General features: G+C 39.2%; 1 protein-coding gene across 1 annotated transcript in view; it reads right to left on the bottom strand.

Annotated features, from left to right (window-relative positions):
- Positions 1 to 3701: 3701 nt before the first annotated feature.
- The window catches only part of reck (reversion-inducing-cysteine-rich protein with kazal motifs), a 107381-nt gene continuing 84181 nt past the window's right edge, over positions 3702 to 26901 (bottom strand). Inside the window, exons 17-21 of the mRNA XM_088001603.1 lie at positions 18460 to 18649; positions 17377 to 17587; positions 17222 to 17295; positions 12096 to 12251; positions 3702 to 7726 (exon numbers count right to left, since the gene is read on the bottom strand). Of these exons, the coding sequence (XP_087857729.1) occupies positions 7514 to 7726; positions 12096 to 12251; positions 17222 to 17295; positions 17377 to 17587; positions 18460 to 18649 (844 nt within the window). The 3' untranslated portion in view covers positions 3702 to 7513. The remainder of the gene's footprint in view (positions 7727 to 12095; positions 12252 to 17221; positions 17296 to 17376; positions 17588 to 18459; positions 18650 to 26901) is intronic.

The raw sequence follows: 26901 nt of genomic DNA on the forward strand, positions 1-26901 counted from the left end.
CATTCAGATGGTAGGGTCAGAATTTGGCGTCAAAAACGTGACGGCATGGATACATCCTGCCTTTTATCAATGGTTCAAGCTGGTGGTGGTGGTGCAGTGGTGTGAAGCATACTTTCCTGGCACAATTTGGGCTCATTAGTACCAATTGAGCATTGTGTCAATGCCTACCTGAGTATTGTTGCTGACCATGTCCATTCCTTTATGACCACAGTGCACCCATCTTCTAATGGGTACTGTGATGGCCAAATCCATGGCCACACTCTGAAGGCAGAGGTCGGTAACTCTTATGCATAATTTAGTTTTCATTATTTTATTTTTTTTCATTCAAATACAACACTTTAGTTTCAGTAAAACATTTATTAGTTAATTTGGATACATTTGTTCTTTATGTTAGCGCGCACATTTAGTTAACATGTGTATTTATATCAACTTTAAAGTTTAATTTGTTTGCAACTAACTTTGTTTGTTTTTGCCGGTACTTACCTGCCTTGGAGTGGCCAGACAAAAGATGGATGCCAGGGCTCAGCAGGCTTAAATGCTGATTGGACTGCACCACTAGCTCCTGCTGGCAGGGGAAACTTGTAGTTTCTTTATTTAGATAAGTTTTGTATTTAAGTAAATATTAGTATTTAAACTTTAATATTTTTGATTTTCATTTTTTGGGTTTTAGTTTAGCCAAACTTAGCTGTACTGTTAGTTGTTTGTGTTATTTGTAATTGTATTCTGTTTAGTTATCCCTATTGTGTCTTAATTGGTCTGATCAGCCAGTATATAAACCCCTGTGTGTCATTTCTTTGTTAGGTCAGTTATGTTTGTTTGTGCAGCCAGTTTGTTTACATTTTTTTGCCTGAGTTCAGTTTTGTTTCTTTGACCACTTTTATGAGCTCAGTTTATCCTTTGTCATTTATAATCTTTGGGTTAAAATAAAAAAAAAAAAACCCTATTTTTCTAATTAATATCCTGTGACTCCTTCTGTTTTTAACTCGGTCAATCACAGGTACATACCTACTTCCAGCAGGATAATGCACAATGTCAAGCCTGAATCATCTCAGACTGGTTTCTTGAACACAACAATGAGTTCACTGAACTCAAATGACCTCCACAGTCACCAGATCTCAATCCAATAGAGAACCTTTGGGCTGTGGTGAAACAGATTTGCATCATGAATGTGCCGCTGACAAATCTGCAGCAACTGTTTGATGCTATCTTGTCAATATGGACCAGACTCTGAGGAATGTTTCCAGTATCTTGTTGAATCTATGCCACAAAGGATCAAGGCAGTCCTGAAAGCAAAAGAGGGTCCAACCCGGTACTAGCAAGTTGTACCTAATAAAGTGGCCGGTGAGAGTATTTAGTCCAACATGTTAGACTAAATGTGGATCCCTTAAATGTTTTCTATGGCAGTAGTGGTATTCATTTACCAGTAGCTTGACAGGAAGAGGGGAGAGAGAACGAGAAGACGTGCAAGCACATGGTCCCAGGCTGGGAATCAAACTGGCCACAGCATATGTGGTGCCATCCTGAGTCATGTGGTAGCCAAGAACAGACACTTTGATTTTAAAGTTTTTATCAGCTCTAATGACCTTTATTTGAGGGTGGTCAAACAGGAAAGGTTATGAGAGAGGAAGGAAAAATATGGAAAAGGTCAACAGGCTGGGACTCAAACCTGTGACTGGGGGCCTCTGTATGAGGCGTCACGTGCTCTGCCACACTGCCCTGGCAGTGCCCCAGAACAGACACTTTAAAATGGGAGTCTAGACTCAGAGCTGAAAAAAAAGCAGCAACCATTTTTACTTCTCAGTAATTATGACTCTATTCTGAATTACAGAATAGAAGGTAATTATTTGTTACTGGGATGCATTATAAATTATGTTGGTTACAATGTGGTTGGTTGTAAATTTATTATGTATTTTTAATTAATATTCATGCTTTTAATGCCTGACTTAATTAGCTGAGAACATTAAGGTCTGCAGAGCATTATACAATAAGTGCATCACACTCATACATGCAGTGGCAGAGTATAGGTGCCTTTTACTGGCATAAACTCACTCTGATGGATACTTGGTTGGCTCATAAGCATACTTTTAGAATCAAGATCTCTGCAAAATCTTAAACTTACACTGATAGCAACTGTTTTACCCCAGTTCCTGTTTAGAAACAGTGACATTCCAACAGATTTAATCTGCAACTCTGAACAGAAATGATGAAAGAGGAGTAAAAGGAAGCAGACTTTGTCATCAAATACAAGCAGTGGTTGATGTGGCTTATTTCTGCAAACATGGACTGTGTGCTCTGTATGCCAAGCTGAAGTCCTTTCTAAAATTAGTGAAACTATTAAATGTGATGATTTGTGTTGTGAAAATGATGAGGAAGATGAAGCTGTAACTTTAAAATAAAAAGAGGAGAATCATTATCAAGTTAAATTAAGAGCAAGATTCTTTTGGTGAGTGGAATCCAATTCAGTTCACCAAAACGATAAAGTGAAGTCTGAAGTGCTAAGGTTTTATAAAGCAATGCTCATTTCTCTCATTGAAGAGATAGACATCAACAAAGAAAAGCTACTAGGATCAACAAGATAGATGGAAAGAAAGTTCAGAACTATCAAGTTGAAAATAAAAAAATTAGTAGAGGAGTCAAAGGTGGAGTTTAAAGATTTCTGTTGAAGAAATTCAAGAAAATGTAAGTGGAGGTGAAGTGAAAGAAATCAAATGGTTAAAAACAAGTAATGGAGAAATACGATAGTCTTTCAGCCTAGATAAAATTCCAGGGAGAATGTTTACGGAGTAAAGTATTCATTGGAAATATGAGTTATGATGTTAAACATTTGAGATGCTTCAAATGTCAGACATTTTGATATCTAGCAGCAATTTGCAAAGGAAAGCAATGATGTGGAAGGTGTGCTGGTGAATATGTGAAATGTGAAAGGGCAGCTAAAGATGAAAGGCTGTAACTGTGGAGGAGAACACACTGCTGCTTGTTGTGGGTGTGAAGTTAGTAAAAGAGAAAAGGCAATCCAAAGAGTGACACTTGTACAAGAGATTACTTATGCTGAAGCTGGAAAAAAACAAATCAATGAGGAAGGCTGAATCTAACAGGAATATCAAATCTAAGACCAAAGGCTTGTGATGGATACTCTAAAATTGCTAACGTATCATTGATAGTAAACAAAAAAGATTTTGTGCTATTTTTGGTGAAAGTGATTCATTGTCAGCTCAGGCAGTAAAGCAAAGCAAAAAAATCTAAATTACAGTGAGGACTGTATAAAAGCATGTTGGTGTTAAAGAGCTGGATAGGAAGCTATTGAAAGGTCAGGGGGTAACACATACTCAGAAGTTCTGCCTGGACAAAAGAATATTTCAGTGGAACGTTAGAAGCGTCATCTTGATTGGGCAAGGTTTTAATTATTGCATTTCAGAATTACTATATAAACCTCAGGTTACTTAGAAACTTGGTTAAAACTAGAGCTATATAGAGGTAATGGAAGAGGTGGAGGAATGAGGATATTTATACAAAATGATATATTTTGTAGCGTAGTTAATATGAAAATAGCATTTATATATAACTATAAACAGGTATGGATGAAACAATAAACATAATGCATATAAAGACTTAAAGAGGTAGCATAATGATTATTATAGTACAATCAAGTAACTGTGCTAACTATCAGTGAATCCAAAATCATCCAAAGAACAGAGACACGATTCAGATTTTAGAACTTTTATAGTAATAATAAAAATGAAAACAGTAACAGATGGAAGAAGCATGGTCAGGGTTCCCTGCTACAGAGCTTACCAAAACAATAATACTGATAGAGATAGCAACACATTACGCTGTGCAGGCAGACAAACATGGGAGGAAGACAACACACACTGGAGTACACACCTGGAATTAAGATATTTTCATCATGCAATATTAATAATAATAATACCAGCTGGTTTTACAAACATGGGGCATCATTACAAATCATTATCAAGTCTATTGCAAATACAGACATTTCTAAACAAATACAAATTATTGCATCTTCAATAATACTTCATATAAGACTATATGCAAGGCATCCCGTGAAAAAGAAATCTTCTCCAGCCTACATGTGCTACAGGTAGGAACTAGCTGATTGTCCTTTTGTTATTTTAATGGCTTCTCATTCTTCATGTCTACAGAGACAGTTCATTCCCTTCAGAGATAGTAGCACCAACAAAGGGACAGGAAGTCCAGTCTTTATATGGTCATGGACCATTCACCTGGTGATAGAAAAAAGGAGACTCTTTTGTTTGAGATGATGCTCATCAAATATAAAACAGTCTTTAGATACAACCAGAATTCACTGATGTACCTTCACACATTCAGAATGCAGTTCTTGTTTTTAAACTTTATGAGCCCCACATCAGATGAGGAGTTTGCTAAAAGCTCAAAGTCACCATGGAAAAACTCTCGCTTTATCAGGTGACCTGAAAAATGTTGTAAAGTCTGCAGCAGACCCGGGCCTGCATTCTTCATCAGTTTAGATTAGTATGGAACAACAGCAGTGCCACAAAAAAAAGATAAAATATGAGGAAATACACTCTGTAAATAAATTAATTTGTAAATGAAAGTAAAAAAACAATTAAAGAAGGAAATGCCTATAAGGGCAAAAGGAAGACATAAGAGAAAACTGAAGACTGTGAAAATATATATATTTACTACTGTGTAAAACAAGCATAGATACACAGCTATGAAGAATGGTGCAACTTGAATGTGAATTTATTAGCCCCAGGAACAGGTATTTCAATGATTTAATACGAGGAGAGCTCTAGAAGAGCAACATAAAGTATTACTCACAAGCTAACCGATAAGTGCCACAAGCAATATGGCTGACATGCTTCATAAAAGCAGAGCGATGTTATTACAACTACCAGGCTTCCTTTGTCTGTCGAGCTCCAGAAACTCCAGCAAGAGCCTGTAATACATCACTGCACTCATGCTACGCTTATTGCATCGGCTCCTTGAAAATTAAATCATTTACAAAATCATTCTGAGTGCCAAGAAATCCTCTGGAAACTTGACAAAGCAATGACATTTCTTTCGTCTGTCAGTACAGTTTTTCTTATCATTTCACAGGAATGAATACATTTATTTTGCTGTTTCAAATTATTTTAATTTTAGTTCATTTTCAAATGAGCTAAAAAACATTTTTTTTGTAAATTTTTTTTAGTTTTTATTTTTCTACATCTTGAGCTCATAATGTTTTTTTTTTTAAATGTTGTTGGTCTTTGTTTTTATCATTTGTTTTCTACTGTTCTTTCCATTTTTCTGCAGCACTTTTATTGATCTGAACAGAAAGGTTTATGTGAGCTCAGAAAGGAAAGATAAGACAGTAAACTAAAAGGAGGTAGATCAGGAGAAACTGAAAACCTAAAATGTAAAATTGGAAGCTAAAATAAAAACAATTAAAAATATATGAAAAGAATATTCCAACTACATTAAAATAAAAATAAGATGTTTCTTAATACAACTAATAGTTGACATTAAATAAAGTTTAACACATTTTTCTGTATCTACATCTATTGATTCTATTTATTGCTACTTGCATATTTCATATTTGTGTCAGTGACGTGCGGTCAAGGGAAGGCAAGTGAGGCAGAGCCTCACCTGTCATAATGGAAAAATATAATGAAAATAATAATAAATAAAAATAATAAAAATAATTTATATTGCTACTTTCACCCTGTGGTTTGTACTGTAAAGTATTTATTTTCCATTTAGCTTAACCAATTTTGATTATTTTTTTCTTCAAAATCGCTGTATTTTCGCATTTTCCCATTCCCATCCCATGCTAGGATGCAAAGCTGGTGAGGAAGCAGGAAGCTGAGCCTCACCTTGGATTGCGCAACCTCTCGCTAACTGCGCTGGCTGCCACTTGATGAGAGCATGTTCTTCCTGTCTGTACCTCACCAATGAAATGGTTAAAAAACATATATAAACTGATTTTTCATAATTTAGCTTATGTATATAATGTACAGTGCTTTTTGTCACCAACTGTGTGTGTAATGTGTTTTGTGTGGTGAGGAGCGATCAGAAACAGCAGAGAACAGACTCGAGGTGAGGCAGGCAGTTCTCTTGCCTGATGGCAGGGGGTGCTCATGATCTCAGACATTGTGACTCCACAACTGCAGAGTAAGAGACAGTAACAGTGAGCTAGCCATGGAGCTAGCCATCCAGTCAAGTGCTGCGATATATTTATAGTTTTCTCTTCGTACCACAGTAATCACTTATTAATAATCGCAAAATAAAGATTAAGCCTAAAACCATACCACTGCAACAGACTGAATGTTCTGCTCTTTGTGTGGCAAATATTTCAGTTTTTTTTTTTAGGGGCGTTATTGTCAGTTGCTATGGCAATGAGTATGTGTATAGCCTGGCCAATACAGAGAGCGAGAAAGATGTGATTTTGAGTTGTACTTGAATGGCTTTTGCCTTTGCTGTGGAGCATAATATGAATAATACTTATATTTCCAAGTTTCATTGAATTAACGGAATTATTCTACCGCGGCAGCGCGGCTATGGATAGCATGTAAAATAATAGTCTTTTTGCCCTCCAGCGTTGTACACATGCATGAAATTTCCTTATGTAAACAATAACAAGCAGATGGTCTACATTTGTATATCTGATTATGATTAAGTCAGTGCCTCACCAGCTTTGCACCTCACCGCATGTCACTGATTTGTGTGTATATGCTCCCTATATTTTGTGGCACTTTAGGCATTCCATAATTTTAGGGCACTTTTGTTTGATCAGAAATTGGGTCTGATTGGATCCGTTTGCTGGACCTGACCCAGTCCATAACACTGCTGAGGTTCAAACACTGGGTCCACACAGACGTCACATGCAAGTGCGCTGTACATGTGGTCAACACTGAGGCTTCATCACACACTTGTTGGTCTGACTGTCAACACACACCTCTTCAATCACCACCAGTCACTGGGTGTGTGTTTATGTAAATACATTTGTCAGAAAGATGTGCTGCCAGATTAGGTCACTTTTCCTCTATGTGTCGTGGATCCACGACCAGACACACACACACACACACGCACACACCTACACACACACACACACACACACACACACACACACACACACACACACACACACACACACACACACACACACACACACACACGCGCGCGCGCAAAGAGTCTGTTCCTGACATAACACTGTTGATATAAAACTAGGTATTTCTTAGAGGTCAAGCACACGGACACACACACACCCGCACACACACCCGCACACACACACACCCTCCACTGAGGGGGAAACCCAGTGAGTAGTGAGTAACTCATCAATTAATAATACTTTATAGATGGTCTATAATAAGAACTTTTTCCCCAGCTTGATTGTTTAAGACGCAGCAGTCAATGGGATTGATTGTCAGAATGGCCTCCTTGTCCTTTTCCTTGGCAACCCAAACAGTCTCAGAAACAGGGCACTTTGGGGAAAAAGAAACAGCAGGAAGGGAGGAAGAATCGGCACTTAAAGCTACTGGAGTCTAGGAGCCGCCATGATGATGAGAACCAGGCAGAAGTAGAGGATCATGGGTACAGGTGCTGGCAGAGAACCCCCAGAGTGGATGGACGAGGTCTTGATCTCAGAGCTGAGGAAGGCGGACAGCGGAACGTGGGACACCAGAGTGGGGCTAGCGTAGTTGATGAGAGAATCGATCTTTTCGGCCTCCTTACTGCAGGCCTCCACCTGAAAAACACAAGAGTTTTGTTGGGAGTCAGCACTGCACGATTCTTTAACTTTAACTATTAATGTATTAATGTATTTTCACATGTCTTTAAAAACACAGGGAGTTAGTAAAAAATGGTTTACAGTAGGTTTGTGTGAAAAATGTTTTCACAATAATAAAATTAACTTTTCTTAAAAAGTAAGGTTATTTATTATTATTTTATTTTTTCAAAAATGCTTTTTAAATGTTGCCGCAAAAATAAGAAAGCTTTATGGGTTGAGCAGGATGGTGGAGAGTGGAGCCGTAAAAACATTCTCTAACCTCAGCTTTTTGTCATCTGAAAACAATATAAGACAGTATTAAAATATTCATTTCCCTGCAAGCATTTCATTCTTTCTCCCAGCAGGTTTGTAAATGAATTTAATTATTTATTTAATAAAGTATTTTTGAATTACAATTTAATTGAATAATATCCAGTCTTCTGCACACTCGCTTACCTGATAATAGACATTTACTTAAATAATTTTTTTCAGGTATATATTGCTTTTGGATAATTAATATTTTTTTCAATTTTTGTAAGGTGCTTTGTTGACCAATTTTTACTTTTAATTTAGTGGTAGTAGCTTTGATTGTTAAATAAAATACAGTATTTTCATACTGCAAATAAAGTCATTTAATTTTAAAATTATGGTTCTAGTTTATTCCTTTGATCTCCAAACCAACCTGGCCCTGACTGGCATCCCAGTTTTCATCTATCCAAAGTCAACAGAATATATTCGTTACACACAAGACGACTGATCTACTTCAGTGTATTACAGGACTGTCTTAATTCTGTGAAAACAGAAATTATAATCTTAATAGTGGCTTTGCTGCAATTGTATGATATTTACATCTGCAAAGCTAATATGAGAGCAGTGGCTCATTTTTACACCCAGCTTTATCTTAAAAAGAAAAAAATTAAAACTGCCTAACCTCTTCAACCGGCATGTTAACGGTGGCTAATGGTTAGCCTGCTGACAGGTAACAGTTGCAGGCTAAACATCTACTGCAGCAGTGTTAATAGTTGATAACGTTCATCCCAACAGCATGCTACCATCACCTTACCGGTAGCTAACATTTATGTTAATGAAAAAACAGAGATAATAAAATAAAAACTGTTGATAGGGTGACTTTGAATGGCTCATTAATCTTGGGTGCCACATATTGCTATGACATGCAGCTGAATGTCTCAAACATCAGATGCTGGTTGATCACCTAAAACTAGAAGAGGCTCTTCTCATCGTCATCACTGATTCACAGAGCAATTTCCACAATTCATCCACTGATATCTTGGCTGCTTAGCATTTGAAAGCAGCCATTTGGCATGTTGCAGCAGCTGGAACATCAGAGAGCAACTGGACATGATCTGAGCTCCACTTTCACACATTCACTTTATTCCCACCATGCTGGATTTTGCAGACCGATTTTTTGTTTGAACGCTCCACCCTGAAATACAACAATTGCAAAATAAATTTTTAAAAGAGTCTTATATTCTAACCCCCTAATAATGACTTAAATATCATTTTAAAAGTTTCTGTTTTATATCACAGAAAGCTTTGGAATTGCTTTTGAGTGTTTATGCTTTTCTTTATAACGACTCCATTAGCTGCCAGGCCCAAAGCAGTCAGCTTCTTTCTCACAGAAACAACCCACACTGAGTTCGCAGACAGTCCTTGGCATTAGAGTCAAGCTGCCATTATACACCATCCATATAAAAGCATGTACATCAGGATGCGACTAAGAAAATTCACTCAGAGCAGGTGAAACCATTTCCTGTGCTCTGCCACTGAGTAGTGCTTCTGAATCACTAAAAGCTTTAATCATCTGGAACATTTTGTCTAAAGTTTGCCTGTAAAATGAACAGCATTCAAACATAATTTGAAATGTACAAAGCACATCAGTATAGGAATGTTTATCAAATAATTAAAACTAGCAAATGAGGCTGTTGCTTGGCAACAGGCAAAACTAAAAGCCGAGCTGCAGAGGATTGTCTTAACTGTAGAGTTAAAACTGTTCATGGGCATCAACTTTAAATGCTAAAATTTCTTCCTAGGTTTCTCATCCTTTCTGTGCTGAGCCTTTGTGTGTGTGAAATCCTACTGCTCAAACTGCATCTAACAGCATTCATTGTACTGGACACCACGTTTACTGACATGGTGAAGGTGATAAATGTATCAGGCTTCAGATATTCTGGGTCTTTCCTCAGAATAAAGGCCTGATATGAGGTACAGATATACACATGGGTAAGTTGTCTTCTAAACTGGAAGGAAGACTTTCAAAACCTGGATTAACTGGGGGGTGTTAATAATTTCATGCATAGTTCAACATAAACAATTATGACACGATTCAGATAAAAAAATAAAATAAATAAAACTAAGATCCCTGGAAAGCACAAAAACATTTCATTTTTGATGCCACTGCATAATTGAAAGTCTGACAAAAATGTGAAAGTTTTACTCCATTCTTAGGAAAGCTAACATTGAGCTAGCAGCTAAGACTGGATCCTGATTGGTCCAGCCAGCAGGGACAAACAGCACAACTGCTCCCAGAAACAGATGTTGCTTAGTTGGATGGAACAAGATCAAGCAAACAATACAGCATTGTATATCATTGTTATGTACATTTTACAACTGTAAGAATTTATTTGAATTTGAACAAAGATATAGGATGCCTTTCTACCACAGACCGAGAGTTTGTATTAGATCTACACTGTGATGGACTCCTGATCCGTCCAGGGTGACCCCGCCTCTCGCCTGTTGACAGTTGGAGATAGGTGCTCATCTCACAGGGATATGTGTGTTAGATGAGTGTGTAACTGTTATTGTCATGCTCACAGAACTTCACTTCAGAATACCCAAAATAATTCTTCAGATGTATGTTTGTGTATCACTCAGAAAATACTAAGGGCACTTATAGAAACATTCATAGCTTTCTATTTTTTTCATTGTATTTTTCCTAGATTGGACATTCTCTTCATAAGTCAAATGTATTGATACTGAAATAAATGGATTCCTGAGAACAACTAGCTGTGCCTATAAATGATTTTTAAAGACCCCAGCGGGCCTTCTTTTTTTTTTTTAGCTTGGCATCATCAACTTTAACTCACATTAATAGAGGCCTGTTAGATTTCCACTGTTATGGAAAGGAGATTATGCAGAATTTAAATGTTAACAGTGCTGCAGTCAGTGTTTTCTAATAATTGCAGAGCACATATTTACCAAGCAAAACACCAAAAATCTGAATAAAAATAGAGAGTTGCAGCTGAAAACAGCAATATGCTATTAGTACTCATTAGCAAATGCCACTGGTCATGAATTTATTATTGTTTCACTAATCTCAGTGAAACACTGAGATTGTAATTGTAAGTTTTTTTTTTCTTTTAGGATTAAAAAGCTTCCTGCAGAACAATTCTTTGTTCCAAGTAGAAAGGCAGAAGTGATATCTGGCTGTGAGAACATGAGAAAGAATTCAATCATATTCAGATAAAGATTGAACTCGAAAGACAATGGAAGTAGACTTGTTGGGGATGATTCTGAATATAGCTTTAACCCAGGATCACAGGTATATTTTGTGATTTATTTGCTGTGGTTTGAAAATCTTCAAACTTGACTTTAACAGCCATGAAAACCACTTACTCATGAGGAGCAAAGAATGGCAAAGAAATGGAGAAAAGGTAAAGAGACAAAGAAGACAGATAAGTTCTCATTCATCCATGAATCAATGATCATGAATATTTATGATGAGGAGAATAATTAACAGTAAACCGGATTGTGTTGGCAAGGTGTTTGAGTCATTGTAAATAAAACAAATTAGACAATGAAAAAGCACCAACTGTTAGGCAAGGCAACAGAAAAACTCTGGTTCCACTCAACCGTCAGACATTCATGTTTTGTTTCCACACAGAGTGTTCTATCATTTCCTGCTTGAGGAAAATCTGCAAATGAAATGCGGCCGCCTGTCTATATTGTGCACAGGCAGGGTGTTATTACACTGTATCATGACCAAACCAGTTAAAAGGTAGATCCCACTGGTACAGATAAGACTGGTGGGCAATCCCAAGAAAAAGAAAAGATTCGCTGTGTGATGGTGCCATGTCTAGATGGAATGTCATGAAAAACCTTGTTAATCCTCCTGGGGTCCCAACGGGAAGTGGGGTGGTTGTCCAATCAGACGGTCAGTTCCCAAAACCACACATACACACACACAAAAATAATCCCTCATAAAAGCGCACATGGGGTCATGTGACCTAGATTATGATGTACTGGGTTCTCTTTCGAGGAGGAAATGGGAATTAATTGTTTTTTTAAACACACTACCATCATTTTGAACATAACTTTATGCGTGTATCACCTGCAGAAGTGTTGGTTGGTGGTCCACTGGGGCAACAAGAACCACCAGCCTGTTGTCAATGCTCAGGTAGCCAAAGACGTCACACTGTGGCACGGAGATGTGGAGCCGGAGGATCTGCAGGACGTCGTAGACAGCCACCGGCTGGTTCTTGTTCAGCTGCACAGAACGGATCATCAAACACTCAAACTGTCATCAAGCCCTTTCCTCTCTTTGAAAATGTCAGCTCAGAAGTGCTGTCTATAAAGTGTGTTCTTGCTCTATATTTATTTGCTAGAAGCCTTTTTCAGAGAAAAACAAACAAACAAAAAACACTCACTATTCATTAAGCTAAACAAATCCAGGAATGTTTCAAAAAATATTTTCATAATATTTTCATATGATTTAAGCTCTTTAGTCTGTAATCAGAGCAAACAAAAAATAATCTGAAATCATCATAAGAAATTATTAATATGAGAAACTAATATGAGTAAAGTAGCTTTACAAGATCTGAGAATAAATGAAATGCTAAGTGGCCAGCATGTCCACAGTGTTGTAGTAAGGCTGAGGTCTGCTTCTCTATACAGACATAGTCAGTTGACCAGCTAAGCTGAACCTTGTTCACTGGAACTCTCTTCAAGTAAGAGGCATCCGGGCTGAGATAAAATAGCCTAACAACTGAAATTTTATGTTTATTGTGCATTTCATTGTACTGGGCTTATAGCATGCTGCAGGTGAGACTATTCAACAATTCAAACTGAATTTAAGGTTGATCACTGATTAGGGCCAACGGCCTAAACATCTTTTATAAGGGCACTAACTGATGAGACATTTTGTGTGTTTACTCCATTTTACCTGTTTCCCTTCTAGCTGAGTTACTGGTAACTAGAGATATTTTAGGACTCCTTTATTCCATACTGTATGCAGATTGTATGCATACTGAATTTTACTCTTGTATGTAAAATTGCATGTAAAATTCATGAGTAGTAAATATTGTACTAGTTATCAGTATTAGACCAAAGAAAGCAAGTAATTTGCAAACTTTTGAAATTGTGACGCTTTTGATGGGTCAGATAGACTGAAGAAATTGTAACAGCAGCTGCGTGAGGGGGGCCCAATTTAATTTTTTGTCAGGGGGCCCCAAGATTCCTGGCAGCACCCCTGTTCACAACACTGTTGTGCATGATTTATGCCACATTAAATTGGGTTTGGAATGTATTATTTGGAATGTTTTATTAATCATAAACTAATTGTAAGTTTCAAAAACATTGGAATGAGAAATCATTCCAGGAAGAAGATAACAAATATTGACTCAGGCCCGGCGTCATGGGCGGGCATTGGGAGGTGTGGGGGGCATTGCCCCTCCTGGACTGGAGGCTGTTTTTTTATTTGTACCTCAGAGTGGCCAACTTTATATTATTCCTATCTCGATTTGATGCAGTAGAGCAGGGGTCCCCAAACTAAGTTTCATATCTGCTCAAGAGCCCCCCTGGTGGTTGAAGAAAAATCCACATATATATGAAAAAAAAACACTGAATGCTCTCTGGTATTGTTCAGGGGGCCGGACCAAATGAGGAGGTGGGCCGGATCCGGTATTGTTCAGGGGGCCAGACCAAATGAGGAGGCGGGCCGGATCCGGTATTGTTCAGGGGGCCAGACCAAATGAGGAGGCGGGCCGGATCCGGCCCGCGGGCCGTAGTTTGGGGACCCCTGCAGTAGAGGCTTCCGCATTTCCCATATCTTTGCCCTCTGTCACCGTTTTCCGCTGTTACAACTGTTTAATCGTTGTAAACACATCGTAACATGTTTTTCCGAGCCATCTTTAAACGCAATATGAGCATTCTTGCTGGGTTTATACCTGTGCGGCAGCGACAGAAACATGCTACTGCTGTGCAGAGTTTCGCAGGTGTGTGTTTAGGATTATGGCAGCAAACCAGCAAAGAACTTTGCGCAGTTTTTTCCACCAAACTAACCGAGTGAGTTGAGTAATGCTGTTGAATGCGGGTAACATTAGCTAAATGATGTCTGGCTAATGCCAATATATCATGTTAGACTTGCTGACATGTACAGACTACTGATGTTATCTATGTTCAAAAGTGGGTACTACAGGCAGGGCTGGTCCAAGGCATAAGCAAACAGCCGCATAGGACCCCAGGGCCACTAAGGGCCCCCCCTCAGTGGAGCTTGTGTATATATATATATAAAAAATTCCCTTCTCACCCTCCGCGGGTGGTCTCTTTCATCCTCTGAGCTCGGGTCCTCTACCAGAGGCCTGGGAGCTTGAGGGTTCTGCGGAGTATCTTGGCTGTGCCTAGAACTGCACATTTCTGGACTGAGATGTCTGATGTTGTTCCTGGGATCTGTTTGAGCCACTGCTCCAGTTGGGGGGTGACTGCCCCGAGGGCCCCGATGACCACAGGCACCACTGTGGTCTTCACCTTCCAGGCCTTCTCCAGTTCCTCTCTGAGGCCCTGGTATTTCTCCAGTTTCTCATGCTCCTTTTTCCTGATGTTGTGGTCACTTGGTATTGCTACATCCACCACAACGGCTTTCCTCTGTTCTTTATCCACCACCACAATGTCCGGTTGGTTCGCCATTACCATCTTGTCTGTCTGGATCTGGAAGTCCCACAGGATCTTAGCTCGGTCATTCTCCACCACCTTTGGGGGTGTTCCCCACTTTGACCTCGGGGCTTCCAGTCCATATTCGGCACAGATGTTCCTGTACACTATGCCCGCCACTTGGTTATGTCGTTCCATGTACGCTTTCCCTGCCAGCATCTTGCACCCTGCTGTTATGTGCTGGACTGTCTCAGAGGCCTCCTTGCACAACCTACACCTTGGGTCTTGTCTGGTGTGGTAGATCTGAGCTTCTATTGCTCTGGTGTTTAGGGCCTGTTCCTGGGCGGCCAGGATGAGGGCCTCCGTGCTGTCCTTGAGTCCAGCTTTCTCCAGCCATTGGTAGGATGGCTATATATATATATTAGTAATAATTTCAATGTAATATCAAAAACACGCAATTTCACTGTGAACTGATTTGTTTTTACAATAATATATATTTGATAATATATGTAGAAATCATTTTATGGATAAGAGAAAAAAAATGCTCTTGGGGGCCCCTGGTGGCTGCTGTAGGTACCGCACACTTCGCCGGCAACATGAGCTGCCGTGCTATGTGCAGTGCGCATCCAAACGTCCAAAGCACCGGTCAGAACTTAAGTAAGCAAAACAATTTATCAAAAAAAAAGGACTTATCCTTCAGGGAGGGAGAAAATAAACAGGAAGAATGAAGAATCAAACCAATCCACATTCTCAGGGGAGAAAGACTCACCTGTTATAAATAACATTTTTAGCTATTGGAGTAACGCTTAAGAGAAATGTATTTAATCAAAGAATGTCATGAATATGTGTCTATGTATTCCATCGTAAGTTTGGCTGCACTAATTGCAGTTTTCTGGCCGATCCCTGGTTAGCGATCCTTAAAAAGCCTGACCTGCCCATTTTGATTTTGGCTGATAGGAATTGTTTTTGTCTGAAATGTTGCTAAATATAGGAAGAAAGTCACTGAGTTGGCAACATTGTGGTGAATATTGTTAACTGCAAACATGCAGACCTGACCTGGTTGGTCTGTCAGTCAAACCTCTCACTGTAGAGCAGAAGAGGACAGAGGCTGATTTTTAAACCTTTGATGACGGAGATAAGATTAGGGGATAAGATCAGCTTCACATGTAAGTATCGACAATCACGATCCCCAAAACTAAGGAAATCGCGCCCAGAAATCAACTGGTCAATAAATCAGTTGGCCAATCAATGCATCCTATTATACATATATATAATGTAAACAGCACTGCCAGAGATGCAATACGTTTATAGCAGGTGTGTGAATGATCTAATGATCGGGCTGTTGATTGCAGACAGTAGAACTAGAGGGCCCCAAAACCAAATTTTGCGTAGGCCCACTTGTGCAACTTTTGGGGAAAAAGGTACTTCTATGAGTAATTTTACTGCCCTGTATTATTGTTGTTTACTTGAGTAATATTATTATTGCTACATAGATTGATTTTGCATTTAAAGAAATAAACTTCAAAGATTAGAAACATTAGATTCTTAGATTTTTGCAACATATAAGCTAAGTATAAGTAAGTCCCCCTCCCAAAACAAGCCAATGGCCCTGCTGCTAAACTCGTCTGGAGATGGGGCTGCATTGACTCCTAAAAAAAATTATGCACTGGCTAATAACATGTAAAACTGATAACATTTTTTTTTAGCTGTTTTTCATTTTAGGCATAAGACAAAATATTGAAGCCAAACAAACATGGCAATTGGCCATGACAATGGGTTTGGCACATTTTGGAGTTATGGCACCCCCAAGTGGATAGATTAAGAAATGGCAACCTCCAACCTTTGCAGGCACCAGGCACACAATGCCAACTCATTTTGTTCTATAGTGTTCCCTTAATGAATTAAACAAAATAAATATTTTTAATTAAAAATAACATACTTGTGAAAAAAAAAATAAAAATAAAAAAATAAATATATATATATATATATATATATATAATCTTTATTTAACCAAAAAGAAAAATGTACAATTTCAACATTTAGATATTTTACAATTGACTTTGTCCTATTTATTATGCAGTAATACACATGTACATAGTGTGCTTTTTTTTTTTTTACATTATTCTTCTCAGTTGTACATTTCTTTGATTGGAATGTGCTATTTTTAATAATTGCACAGTATTTTGTCATGGAGTGAATTTATATTCTACAATTTTTATTTTTTAGATTTGATGTTTTTTTTGTGTAAATATACATGATTTGACTTGCCTGACACTTTGCTGTTGATACAACTGAGTTTCCCCACAGAAAGATAATAAAGGCAACTTACTCTATACCATAGGTTTTTTAAAAAGTCACAAAAATTTAGATTTTCTTCTTGAAGAAAAAAAAATCTATAAGCTGTTTATATCAGTCACAGGTAATTTAAGGTCAGTATATCTGACCTTATTTGCCTAAGATTCACTTCGGCAAATAAAGTCAGGAGTATCCAGAGGATTGAGTTTGTGGAGTTATCAGATTGATTATCTCTGCAGATATGGGCAAGAGGAAACTGATGGACCCTACAGCTCAGCTGGAAGCCCCTCATACCTTTGAGAAAGTGTTAATCTGCTTCTGGCTCCAGAGGATCTGCAGCATGCTGGCACATATGGGACAACAGGCTCCTGGAAAAACAAGTCAAACATCAGTGGCCACACTGTCCCTTGTGGACTCTTCTAGCTACTGCTTGGTGTTGCTATGCTCACCAGGTGGGATTATGGGGTGGCAGCCTGGACTTGATATCGGTGGACAGGACACCTCACTACACATTGAATCTAGACCCAAATCTGACAGGGCCCCTACGGCACGACAGGGGCCCTGGTAGTCAACAGCCACACGGTCAGAGAAGGCCTCACACACCGTGTTGTACGTCTCACCATTGTGACCACAGACTTCTTTTTTCTTCTTGCAGGCCTCCTGAGGACAGAGTTTGGGTTAGATTTTCTAAGCTCTAAAAAATCCAATCATAGCAGCAGTTGTGCAATTTGTTACATCAGTAAGGTTTTTATTATATTCAGAATGTTGCATATCTGGGAAATTTCTTGGATCTTCACTGGATCTCCACTGGCAACCATTCGGGGTGTCTAAACACCTGCTAATACAAGGCACAGTTTATTTACCCGAAGCTCCGCCCATTTACCAAAAGGACCGCCTTGGAGCTAAAGTCTACCCCACAGAGAACCCTTTCCACACTAAGATTAGCAGCAGCAATTAGTAAACACTGATGGAGCTGTAAGTCTGTTGAGCTGACCTAGGATCAATGGTCGGCATGGAGAAAGAAGCATTGTTGAGATGGCGAACTGAAGGGGGAGTGTTGGAAAGGATAAAAGGTTCTTAACCCCTTAACCCGCACAAGAACGCCCGCGTGCCGTTTTTCCATTGTATTTTCCAGGGGTGAGATTTAAGGGTTTAACCTCTGCCAGTGTCCATTATGAAACTTTTATTGGGCAGCCGAGAGCCCCCCCCTGCTTTTGATTGACACCGCATTCGACCAATAATGTTATGAAATGGCTTTTTCCGAGCCAATAATATCCAGAGAGTGACTTCAGCTCGTTTTGACATTCCTGTATTCTTTCTGGAATATTTCTGACTGGTCAACTCGGAAACTAAATCTAAAGCCACCGATGTGTAGCCAACACGTGTCCTGTCATAAGGACATAAGGCATTTTGGGGTCTGTTTTGACATGAATTGACCAGCTGCATGCGTAACCACGCGCAATGTGTGTGCCTGTGCATATTACAGGGCCTGTTAAAGTAAATGCTCCAGCTGCTTCCTGTAGGATTCCTACCTGGCAATGCCCCATGTAGGCCAGTGTCTTTCCAGACTGCTGCAGATGGCACAGGCTGCGATGCACCCGGCCATCAATGTCACAGGCCGGCTCCATGCTGTTTCTGTCGCAGACTGCTGGCCGACCAACGCACTCATACTGCGGACAGTCCGAAGAGTTGCTCAGACAAACACGTCGCCTCGGGATGCACCTGACCAAAACACACAAATCCAATGTCTTCATCTTCAGCCATGATAAAGATAAGGTGGCCGACAGGTGCAAATGCGTAGCAACAGAGAAAACATGCAAACAAAAAAAGAGACACAAACAAATGAAATGCAGCAAACAAGAAGAGATGACATAAACAAAAAGCAAATAAAATGCAGCAAACAAAAAAAAGATGCAAACAAAAAGTGCTGAAAACGGAAGTGCTCCAGACCAGTAGAGGGAGTCGAACAAAAAACAGCTGTGTCCAAATTTAGGGTCTGCATCCTTTAAAACGAGTGTTCAGAAAAGCAGCAATGGCGGCAAAATTATTTTTGCCGTGTTACACTTAAAATTACACAAAATTATTATTTTTTTTAAAAATGTTTTTAGGCGAGAATGTAGATGTATAGATCTCAAATATCTCCTCGGTTAATCAATAAATCACTTAATTGCAATATTGCTCCGACGTTTTCGGAGATGTCTGCTCCGGCTGCATTACCAGCCAGCTCCCCTCGCCAGCTGTCAGCTGGCCAGCCGCTCCAGGTTTGATACACTGAGAGAGAACGCATGTCTCCTGGCAAATTGTTTTAAAAACTCCTGATAGTTTTCCCCTTTGAGTGGAGGTGAAACACAGATATTAAGCCAGGTAATAGCTGTAAATTTTTTTGGGTCACTAAAGTATTTAATTTATTCCTGAGCAGATGGGTTTGACTGATTAAAGCTAAGCCTTCAAACATTACAGTTTTACTCATAGACATGAACACATAGACGCCTCATAAAGAAGGTCGGCCCGTTGCTGCGATACGTCACAGCGTCCGCCATATTGAATGTGGCCTATGTGCCAGTAAGCTAATACAGGTAAATGCATAGACATCATATACGTAGATGCCTCATGGAGCGCTGAGTCGTACGTAACTTCTATGTGGCAGTAGGGCGGTCGGAGTTCCTTAAGTCCTGTGCCGTGTGGACTTATTTCAACCGTTTTACGAAACAAACTGGATTCATTGGCATTACCTTTCATAGGTAATGATGAAAGATCAGAATCACTTGACTTTGCAGCCAGAAATTCGCTTCTAAACAACTGAAAAATATTTCCTATGTAGCTTAATTGGCCCGAAATAACCGCTGATTGTTAGCATAGCCGCTAACGTTTTCAGACTGTTTTCTAATGAAAGAGAGCTGATGAAAAACCGCTGTTAGAGGGGAAGTTTATTAAAGATCATGGGATTTTGTGAGGAAAGATCAGTCAGGATCAGAGCTGGAGCTGCTGTTCTTCAGTCTGTTTCCAGCTCAGCTTTACCATGTCGGTATTTAGATATAAAGATGCTACGAGTCAGAGCCCAACATGCTGAAAATGTCTTTTTCTGAATGTGAAGGAAACATATATGTATTTTCTATTACACTTTTGGATAATTTCTCTTTTATCCTTGGCTTTAGCCTGTGAACCAGGACGTCTCAGAAGTCATTGGAGTTCTCCCAGTGTGACCAGCAGACTGAAGCCTGTGGCCAGTGTTCCCAGTATAATAAATAAATGTTTTATTCTTTAACTTTTTGTGTATTTTTAAATATCTCAATCTGAAGTATTAGTGTATTAATACAGCTTATGTAATGAAATAAAAATAATTTACTCTGTTAGAATTATTTTCACTCTTTGCCGTCAATAGCAGAGTTGATGTATACTGTAATATTTTTTTCTCTGGAAAAAAGTAAAAAAAATATGTAGTTTAATGTTTGACAATGACTGATTTATAAATCAAAAGTCATTTCTCAATGTATAAAAAATAAATACAAAAAATGATTTGTTTCTTGTCTTGAAACGTTAAATGTACATTAAATTATGGAATTATGTAAATATGTTCTTTAAACACTGTAAAAGTGTGTCTGTTCATCAATGTTAATATAAAAATGATCAGAATCATTTCTATCAAATAAAAACATTGTGCTCTTTATTCAGAAATGCCCCAAAACAATTAAATAATCACATCAAAAGTTAGAAACTCTGTCTTTAGTAATTTCTCTGACTGGGGCAAACAGTTACAACAGTGAAATTGAGCTATGCAGTGTGGGTCCTTAGGCAAGACCCTTGGAGCTATATAGCCTACCTCATACCATGAGAGACATTGATAAGCACGACATGCCGGCTCAGACGTCGCCCGGCCAAACAAGGTCTGCGTCAGGTGCTGGGGAACCAGAGCACCTTGATGAAAAATGGGCTACTGGAACAAGACGGAAATGGGCGAGAGATGAAAACATGGATATGTTGGAATGCTACTACTCAAGTAACCCTAGCCAGAGGGGCTACATGCAAAGACTGTGGGAGGAATGGCTACTTCGACATCCCCAGTCGACACTAACTGCCAAACAACTAGTAGCTCAGTGTTCCAACATCCGCAAACGGCAACTGCTATCACAACTTGAGATTGACGAGGTACAACACAAAGGGGAGGAGCCAGGACGCCAGCTAAAGTGTACTCTCAATCCAACTATCGGCCAATAACCTGTGTCTCTACAACATGGAAGCTCATGACTCAATGCCACACACCTGGATCATTGAATGCTCAATGGGGCTGTGGAAAACCACCCTTGAAGCCAACTGCAAAACACTTGCACAAGTGTCCATCAAATGTGGCATATACCAAGGAGATGCTCTGTCCCCACTGCTATTCTGCATAGGCCTGAACCCCCTCAGCCAAATCATCAACAAGACTGGCTACGGATACCGACTCAAGAATGGGGCCATAATCAGTCACCTCCTCTACATGGATGACATCAAGCTGTACGCCAAGAGCGAGCGAGACATCGACTCACTGATCCACACCACCAGGATCTACAGCACTGACATTGGGATGTCATTCGGACTAAAGAAGTGTGGCCGGATGGTTACAAAGAGAGGGAAGGTCGTCCGCACAGAAGGGGTCTCACTCCCAGAGGGAACAATAGCAGACATAGAGCACAGTTACAAGTACCTGGGATTGCCACAAGCAAATGGCAACCTCGATGAGGTCACAAGGAAAGGAGCCACAGCCAAATACCTCCAAAGAATAAGGCAAGTCCTTATTCGCCAGCTCAATAGCAAGAACAAGATCTGTGCAATAAACAGCTATGTCTTACCAGTAATCAGATACCCTGCAGGAATAATTAGCTGGCCAATGGAGGAGATAAAGATCACGGATGTTAAGACTCGGAAGCTACTAACCATGCATGGAGGGTTCCACCCCAAATCCAGCACCCTGAGACTGTACACAAGCCGTAAGGAAGGAGGCAGAGGACTAGTGAGTGTGAGAGCCACTGTCCAGGATGAAACATCCAAGATCCATAAATACATCAAGGACAAAGCCTCAACATACGATGTGCTCAACGAATGTCTCAGACAATGGGGAACAGAGGACGAGGTGCTGGAGGAACCATCATGGGAGGACAAGCCCCTACATGGGATGTACCACCGACAAATAACTGAAGTGGCTGATATCAGGAAATCCTACCAATGGCTGGAGAAAGCTGGACTCAAGGACAGCACAGAGGCCCTCATCCTGGCCGCCCAGGAACAGGCCCTAAACACCAGAGCAATAGAGGCTCAGATCTACCACACCAGACAAGACCCAAGGTGTAGGTTGTGCAAGGAGGCCTCTGAGACAGTCCAGCACATAACAGCAGGGTGCAAGATGCTGGCAGGGAAAGCGTACATGGAACGACATAACCAAGTGGCGGGCATAGTGTACAGGAACATGAATATGGACTGGAAGCCCCGAGGTCAAAGTGGGGAACACCCCCAAAGGTGGTGGAGAATGACCGAGCTAAGATCCTGTGGGACTTCCAGATCCAGACAGACAAGATGGTAATGGCGAACCAACCGGACATTGTGGTGGTGGATAAAGAACAGAGGAAAGCTGTTGTGGTGGATGTAGCAATACCAAGTGACTACAACATCAGGAAAAAGGAGCACGAGAAACTGGAGAAATACCAGGGCCTCAGAGAGGAACTGGAGAAGGCCTGGAAGGTGAAGACCACAGTGGTGCCTGTGGTCATCGGGGCCCTCGGGGCAGTCACCCCCAAACTGGAGCAGTGGCTCAAACAGATCCCAGGAAACACATCAGACATCTCAGTCCAGAAATGTGCAGTTCTAGAGGCACAGCCAAGATACTGCGCAGAGCCCTCAAGCTCCCAGGTCTCTGGTAGAGGACCTGAGCTCAGAGGATGAAAGAGACCACCCACGGAGGCTGAGAAGGGAATTTTTTAATATATATATGTGTGTGTGTGTGTGTGTGTGTGTGTGTGCGCGTGTGTGTGTGAAATCAGAAAAATCAAAGAAAAAATCAGAAACAAAATATCAATATTACAATAAACACCTAATTATTTATATATATATATATATATAACAGATATATATTTATTTGCATACATGGCAGTGCAAAAATACACTGCCATATGTATTTTTGGACTTGGCAAAAATTTACATCAACTGATATATGAACTGATATTGATATATCTGATGTGTTAATATGTGATGCAGCTATAATATAGACATATAAACAGTTTTAACAAAAATGTGAAAAGCATATTGTCATAGGAGTTATCTATTGCAACTTTCAATTAATCAGAAAAATGTCAAGTTCATGACACAAAACCAGCTTTTGTGTCATGAACCAGCTTGCATGTTAATTGTGCAGCGTGTGGTCAGAAAAGGTAGATTGGTGGGTTTTGTTTGTTTATTGACTTTTTGAGAACTCTTGGATAAATCTCTAATTTGGCAATAATTCTTGTAATTACAGGGCAGCTGCACAATGCCTGTCGCACTTTCGAGGGAGGCAACCCTCGTTGAACTGTCCATTGGGCAAGATGTGACTGTGTCACATGTTCGATACCACGATTCTGGCTTTGGGCTACAGCTGCAGAGCTCTTCTTTTACCGAAATACAGGTATGTTGTCAATTCCTGAAGAAGTAAATTAACCTAATTTTAAGTTGATTTAGAGATTTTAACTGAAATGTGCATATCTTTTAAAATTGAGGCATTCTAATTTTAATTATTTGCAAAACTTTGGAGATATACACAAAGTGTGAAAAGTCCCACTGCTCAGAGCTAACCTTGCAATTTTTTGTCAACTTAAAAATTATGGAATGGCTTATTATATATTTTAATATCCTGTTAACCATTCAATATTTTCTGACTCAAGTCTATAATGCGTTGCCAAAAGAAGACTTAAATAAAGGAGAAACAACAATTAACATAAATGCACCACAGATCTGGAATCAATGTCCACAATGTTAACGTTTTTGATGATGGTGTGTGACAAAATGTCATGTTTATTGTTGTTGCTTGATTTACAGTTACTGACTGTATGATATTTTACTATATAAAGCACTTTGAACTTCCTGATTGCTGAAATGCACAAAGCAAATTATCTTGGACTTAAAAAACGTAAACCAGAAGTAAATAGCATACATAACAAAAGATCAAACAAGTTGCTACTGTTATTTGACATTTAGCCTTGGTGTTGGTTTTCTTTTTTTGTTCTCATTTTTAGATGACAACATGAAAACTCACAAACCTGATTATATTTCTAATATAAAATATTATATTTTTGTACTGTATTAAAAGGAAAAAAATGAGGACAAGAAAGCAGCTGTAGTAATCAGTGTCATGGACACCGATGACTCAAATGTGAAAGAGGTCCTCCTGGATAACGACGAGATATACAGGATTTCTGCAGATATGCGGAACCCTTTCGACACAGTGCTGGAAGAAGGGAACATTGTGGTGAATGTGGAAGTCCAAGGAAATGAAATAAAAAAAATAATAAAAAAAATCATTTCAATTTAAATACAAAACTTTTTTTCAATTTCACTGTTCAACTTTTTTCAACTATTTCAATTTTTTCACTATTCTCTGGTTCTGCTTTTTAATGGTATTTGTTGTGTTTCCCTGTTGAACTTTCAGGCCTTTTAATTTATCTATTTCAGGCCTTTTACAAATGTTTGCTTGCTTTGTTATAGCTTATCAAATAAACAAACTCAAATACATGGAAATTCTCCACTTATTCAGTGATTGCGAGTCTGAAAAGGAGTATGATGAAATTTAACTTATACAATCATATTCCTTTTCCATTCATTAATTCACAGCATTATCTGCCTGTTTTAAATATCCTTAACTCCTACGGCTTTAGAGGGGGTAAAATGAATTTCCGCTTGACAAAAACATACAAAAATAAATCACTAATAGCCTCACAGTTATCAGATTTAAGTGCAAACTTTTGGTACCTCTGTAAATGTAAGATGTCAAAGAATGCTTTTCTGGCGTCAGCACTATTGTAGCTTTTACGCTGCCTGAATTATTAGTGATAGAATATAATAAATGTAGCTTTTTTTTTCACCTCGCCAAAAGTTCTTTATAAATAAATATTGCAAAACACTACTAAAATATTATTTTTAACACAAATAAGTAGCTTTGATAAATACATGGTAGCTCGATCTATCTATCTATCTATCTATCTATCTATCTATCTATCTATCTACAAGACAGCATCTTCCTACTCATGTCTCTATCGTAGCAAGAGTTTGACTTCTCAGGACGTGGTGGAGTAGCGGGTGAATGGCATAACAGTCAAGTTTTGGACTTGAGACTACAGGTAATGTTGCCAGTGAACGTGTGGTGAAACTAGCGTATGACGTGAGGAGGGGTTAATACGATCATGCATTTTACGTGACGGGTGGCAACCCCAGTCTATACTATAAAAATCTGATTAAGATTAGAGCCTAAATACGTTCTATTTCCAAAACAGAAAGACTACGTAAATTACCATTGCTAAGTAATTCCCAGTAAGTCAATATTTAAATTGCTTTTCTAAACAACAGTGTTGGAAGATGTCAGTGATTTTAGTGAAACTTAACAATACAGCACTGAGAGGCAGCGGTGTATACGTTTCCTAACTGTGGCTAAAGCTGCTGCTAGCTGGTTTATTCTCCGATCGGAGGCTGGGTCCTTTAAATACAGTTGGAGAATGATAAATTGACAATGAGTAATAATGGCTAACACTAGAATGCTGTTGTTATTAACCTTACCTTTTAGTGTATCCTTAAGATAATGAGTATCTGTGAATTTTTCAGTCAGATTTCCCAAGTCAAAATCACACCAGAAGTAAAGATACACCTCTTCGAGTTACGGCGGCCATTGTCTGACATCAACTTCCGGTTCAAAAGTAAAACGAGCTGTAGTTCAATCAGCGATTTCTTAGGTCTCCCATTGGGACGTACCTCTTCCGTTTTATAACGAGCTGTAGTCCAATCAGCAATTTCTTAGGTCTCCCAAAGGGACGTACCTCTTCCGTTTTGTTAATGTTGTAGTATTTTCGTTAATGTTGTTATTTCGTTAATGTTGTAGTGCTTTCGTTAATGTTGTAGTGCTTTCGTTAATGTTGTAGTGTGTTTGTTAATGTAGTGCTTTCGTTAATGTTGTAGTGTGTTTGTTAATGTAGTGATTTCGTTAATGTTGTAGTGCTTTCGTTAATGTTGTAGTGTTTTTGTTAATGTTGTAGTGCTTTCGTTAATGTTGTAGTGCTTTCGTTAATGTTGTAGTGTGTTTGTTAATGTTGTAGTGATTTCGTTAATGTTGTAGTGCTTTCGTTAATGTTGTAGTGTTTTTGTTAATGTTGTAGTGATTTCGTTAATGTAGTGCTTTTACACCTCAGGGCCACTGTAAACTACATATTTTTCTTACTTTTTTCCAGACAAAAAAATATTTATTACAGTATGTCAACTCTGCTATTGACAGCAGAGTGAAATTAATTCTAAAAGAATAAATTATTTTTATTTCATTACATAAATGAAATAATGTAATGTATCAATGTATTAATACATTGATACTTCAGATTGAGAAATTTAAAAATACACAAAAAGTGAAAGAATAAAACATTTATTTATTATACTGGAAACCAGTGGCGCAAAAAGTGGGTATGCAGCGCATGCAACACATAGGGGCGCTGCACCACAGGGGGCGTCAAAACCCCGTCTGGAGGGGGCGGCGCGCCGATGATGCCTTCGCATACACTTCACCGCGCCCTTACGCTCCTTCAGATCGCGAACATGTAAGCACATGTCTTCGTCTTGGGGGGAGGGTAGAGCGACTGTATGTTTTCCAGGAGGGCCGAGCTCAAATCGTGACACCGCACCTACTAATGGCACTTCCGGTGGCAAGTGTCATTAGGCACCACAAGTGCCACTGTTTTCGGGGCTAGCTGTCAGTGTTGTCACTGACTTCGGCA

This window comes from Poecilia mexicana, unplaced genomic scaffold (assembly GCF_051168715.1).
Source record: "Poecilia mexicana isolate PSO_F unplaced genomic scaffold, ASM5116871v1 scaffold_20, whole genome shotgun sequence".
NCBI lineage: Eukaryota > Metazoa > Chordata > Actinopteri > Cyprinodontiformes > Poeciliidae > Poecilia > Poecilia mexicana.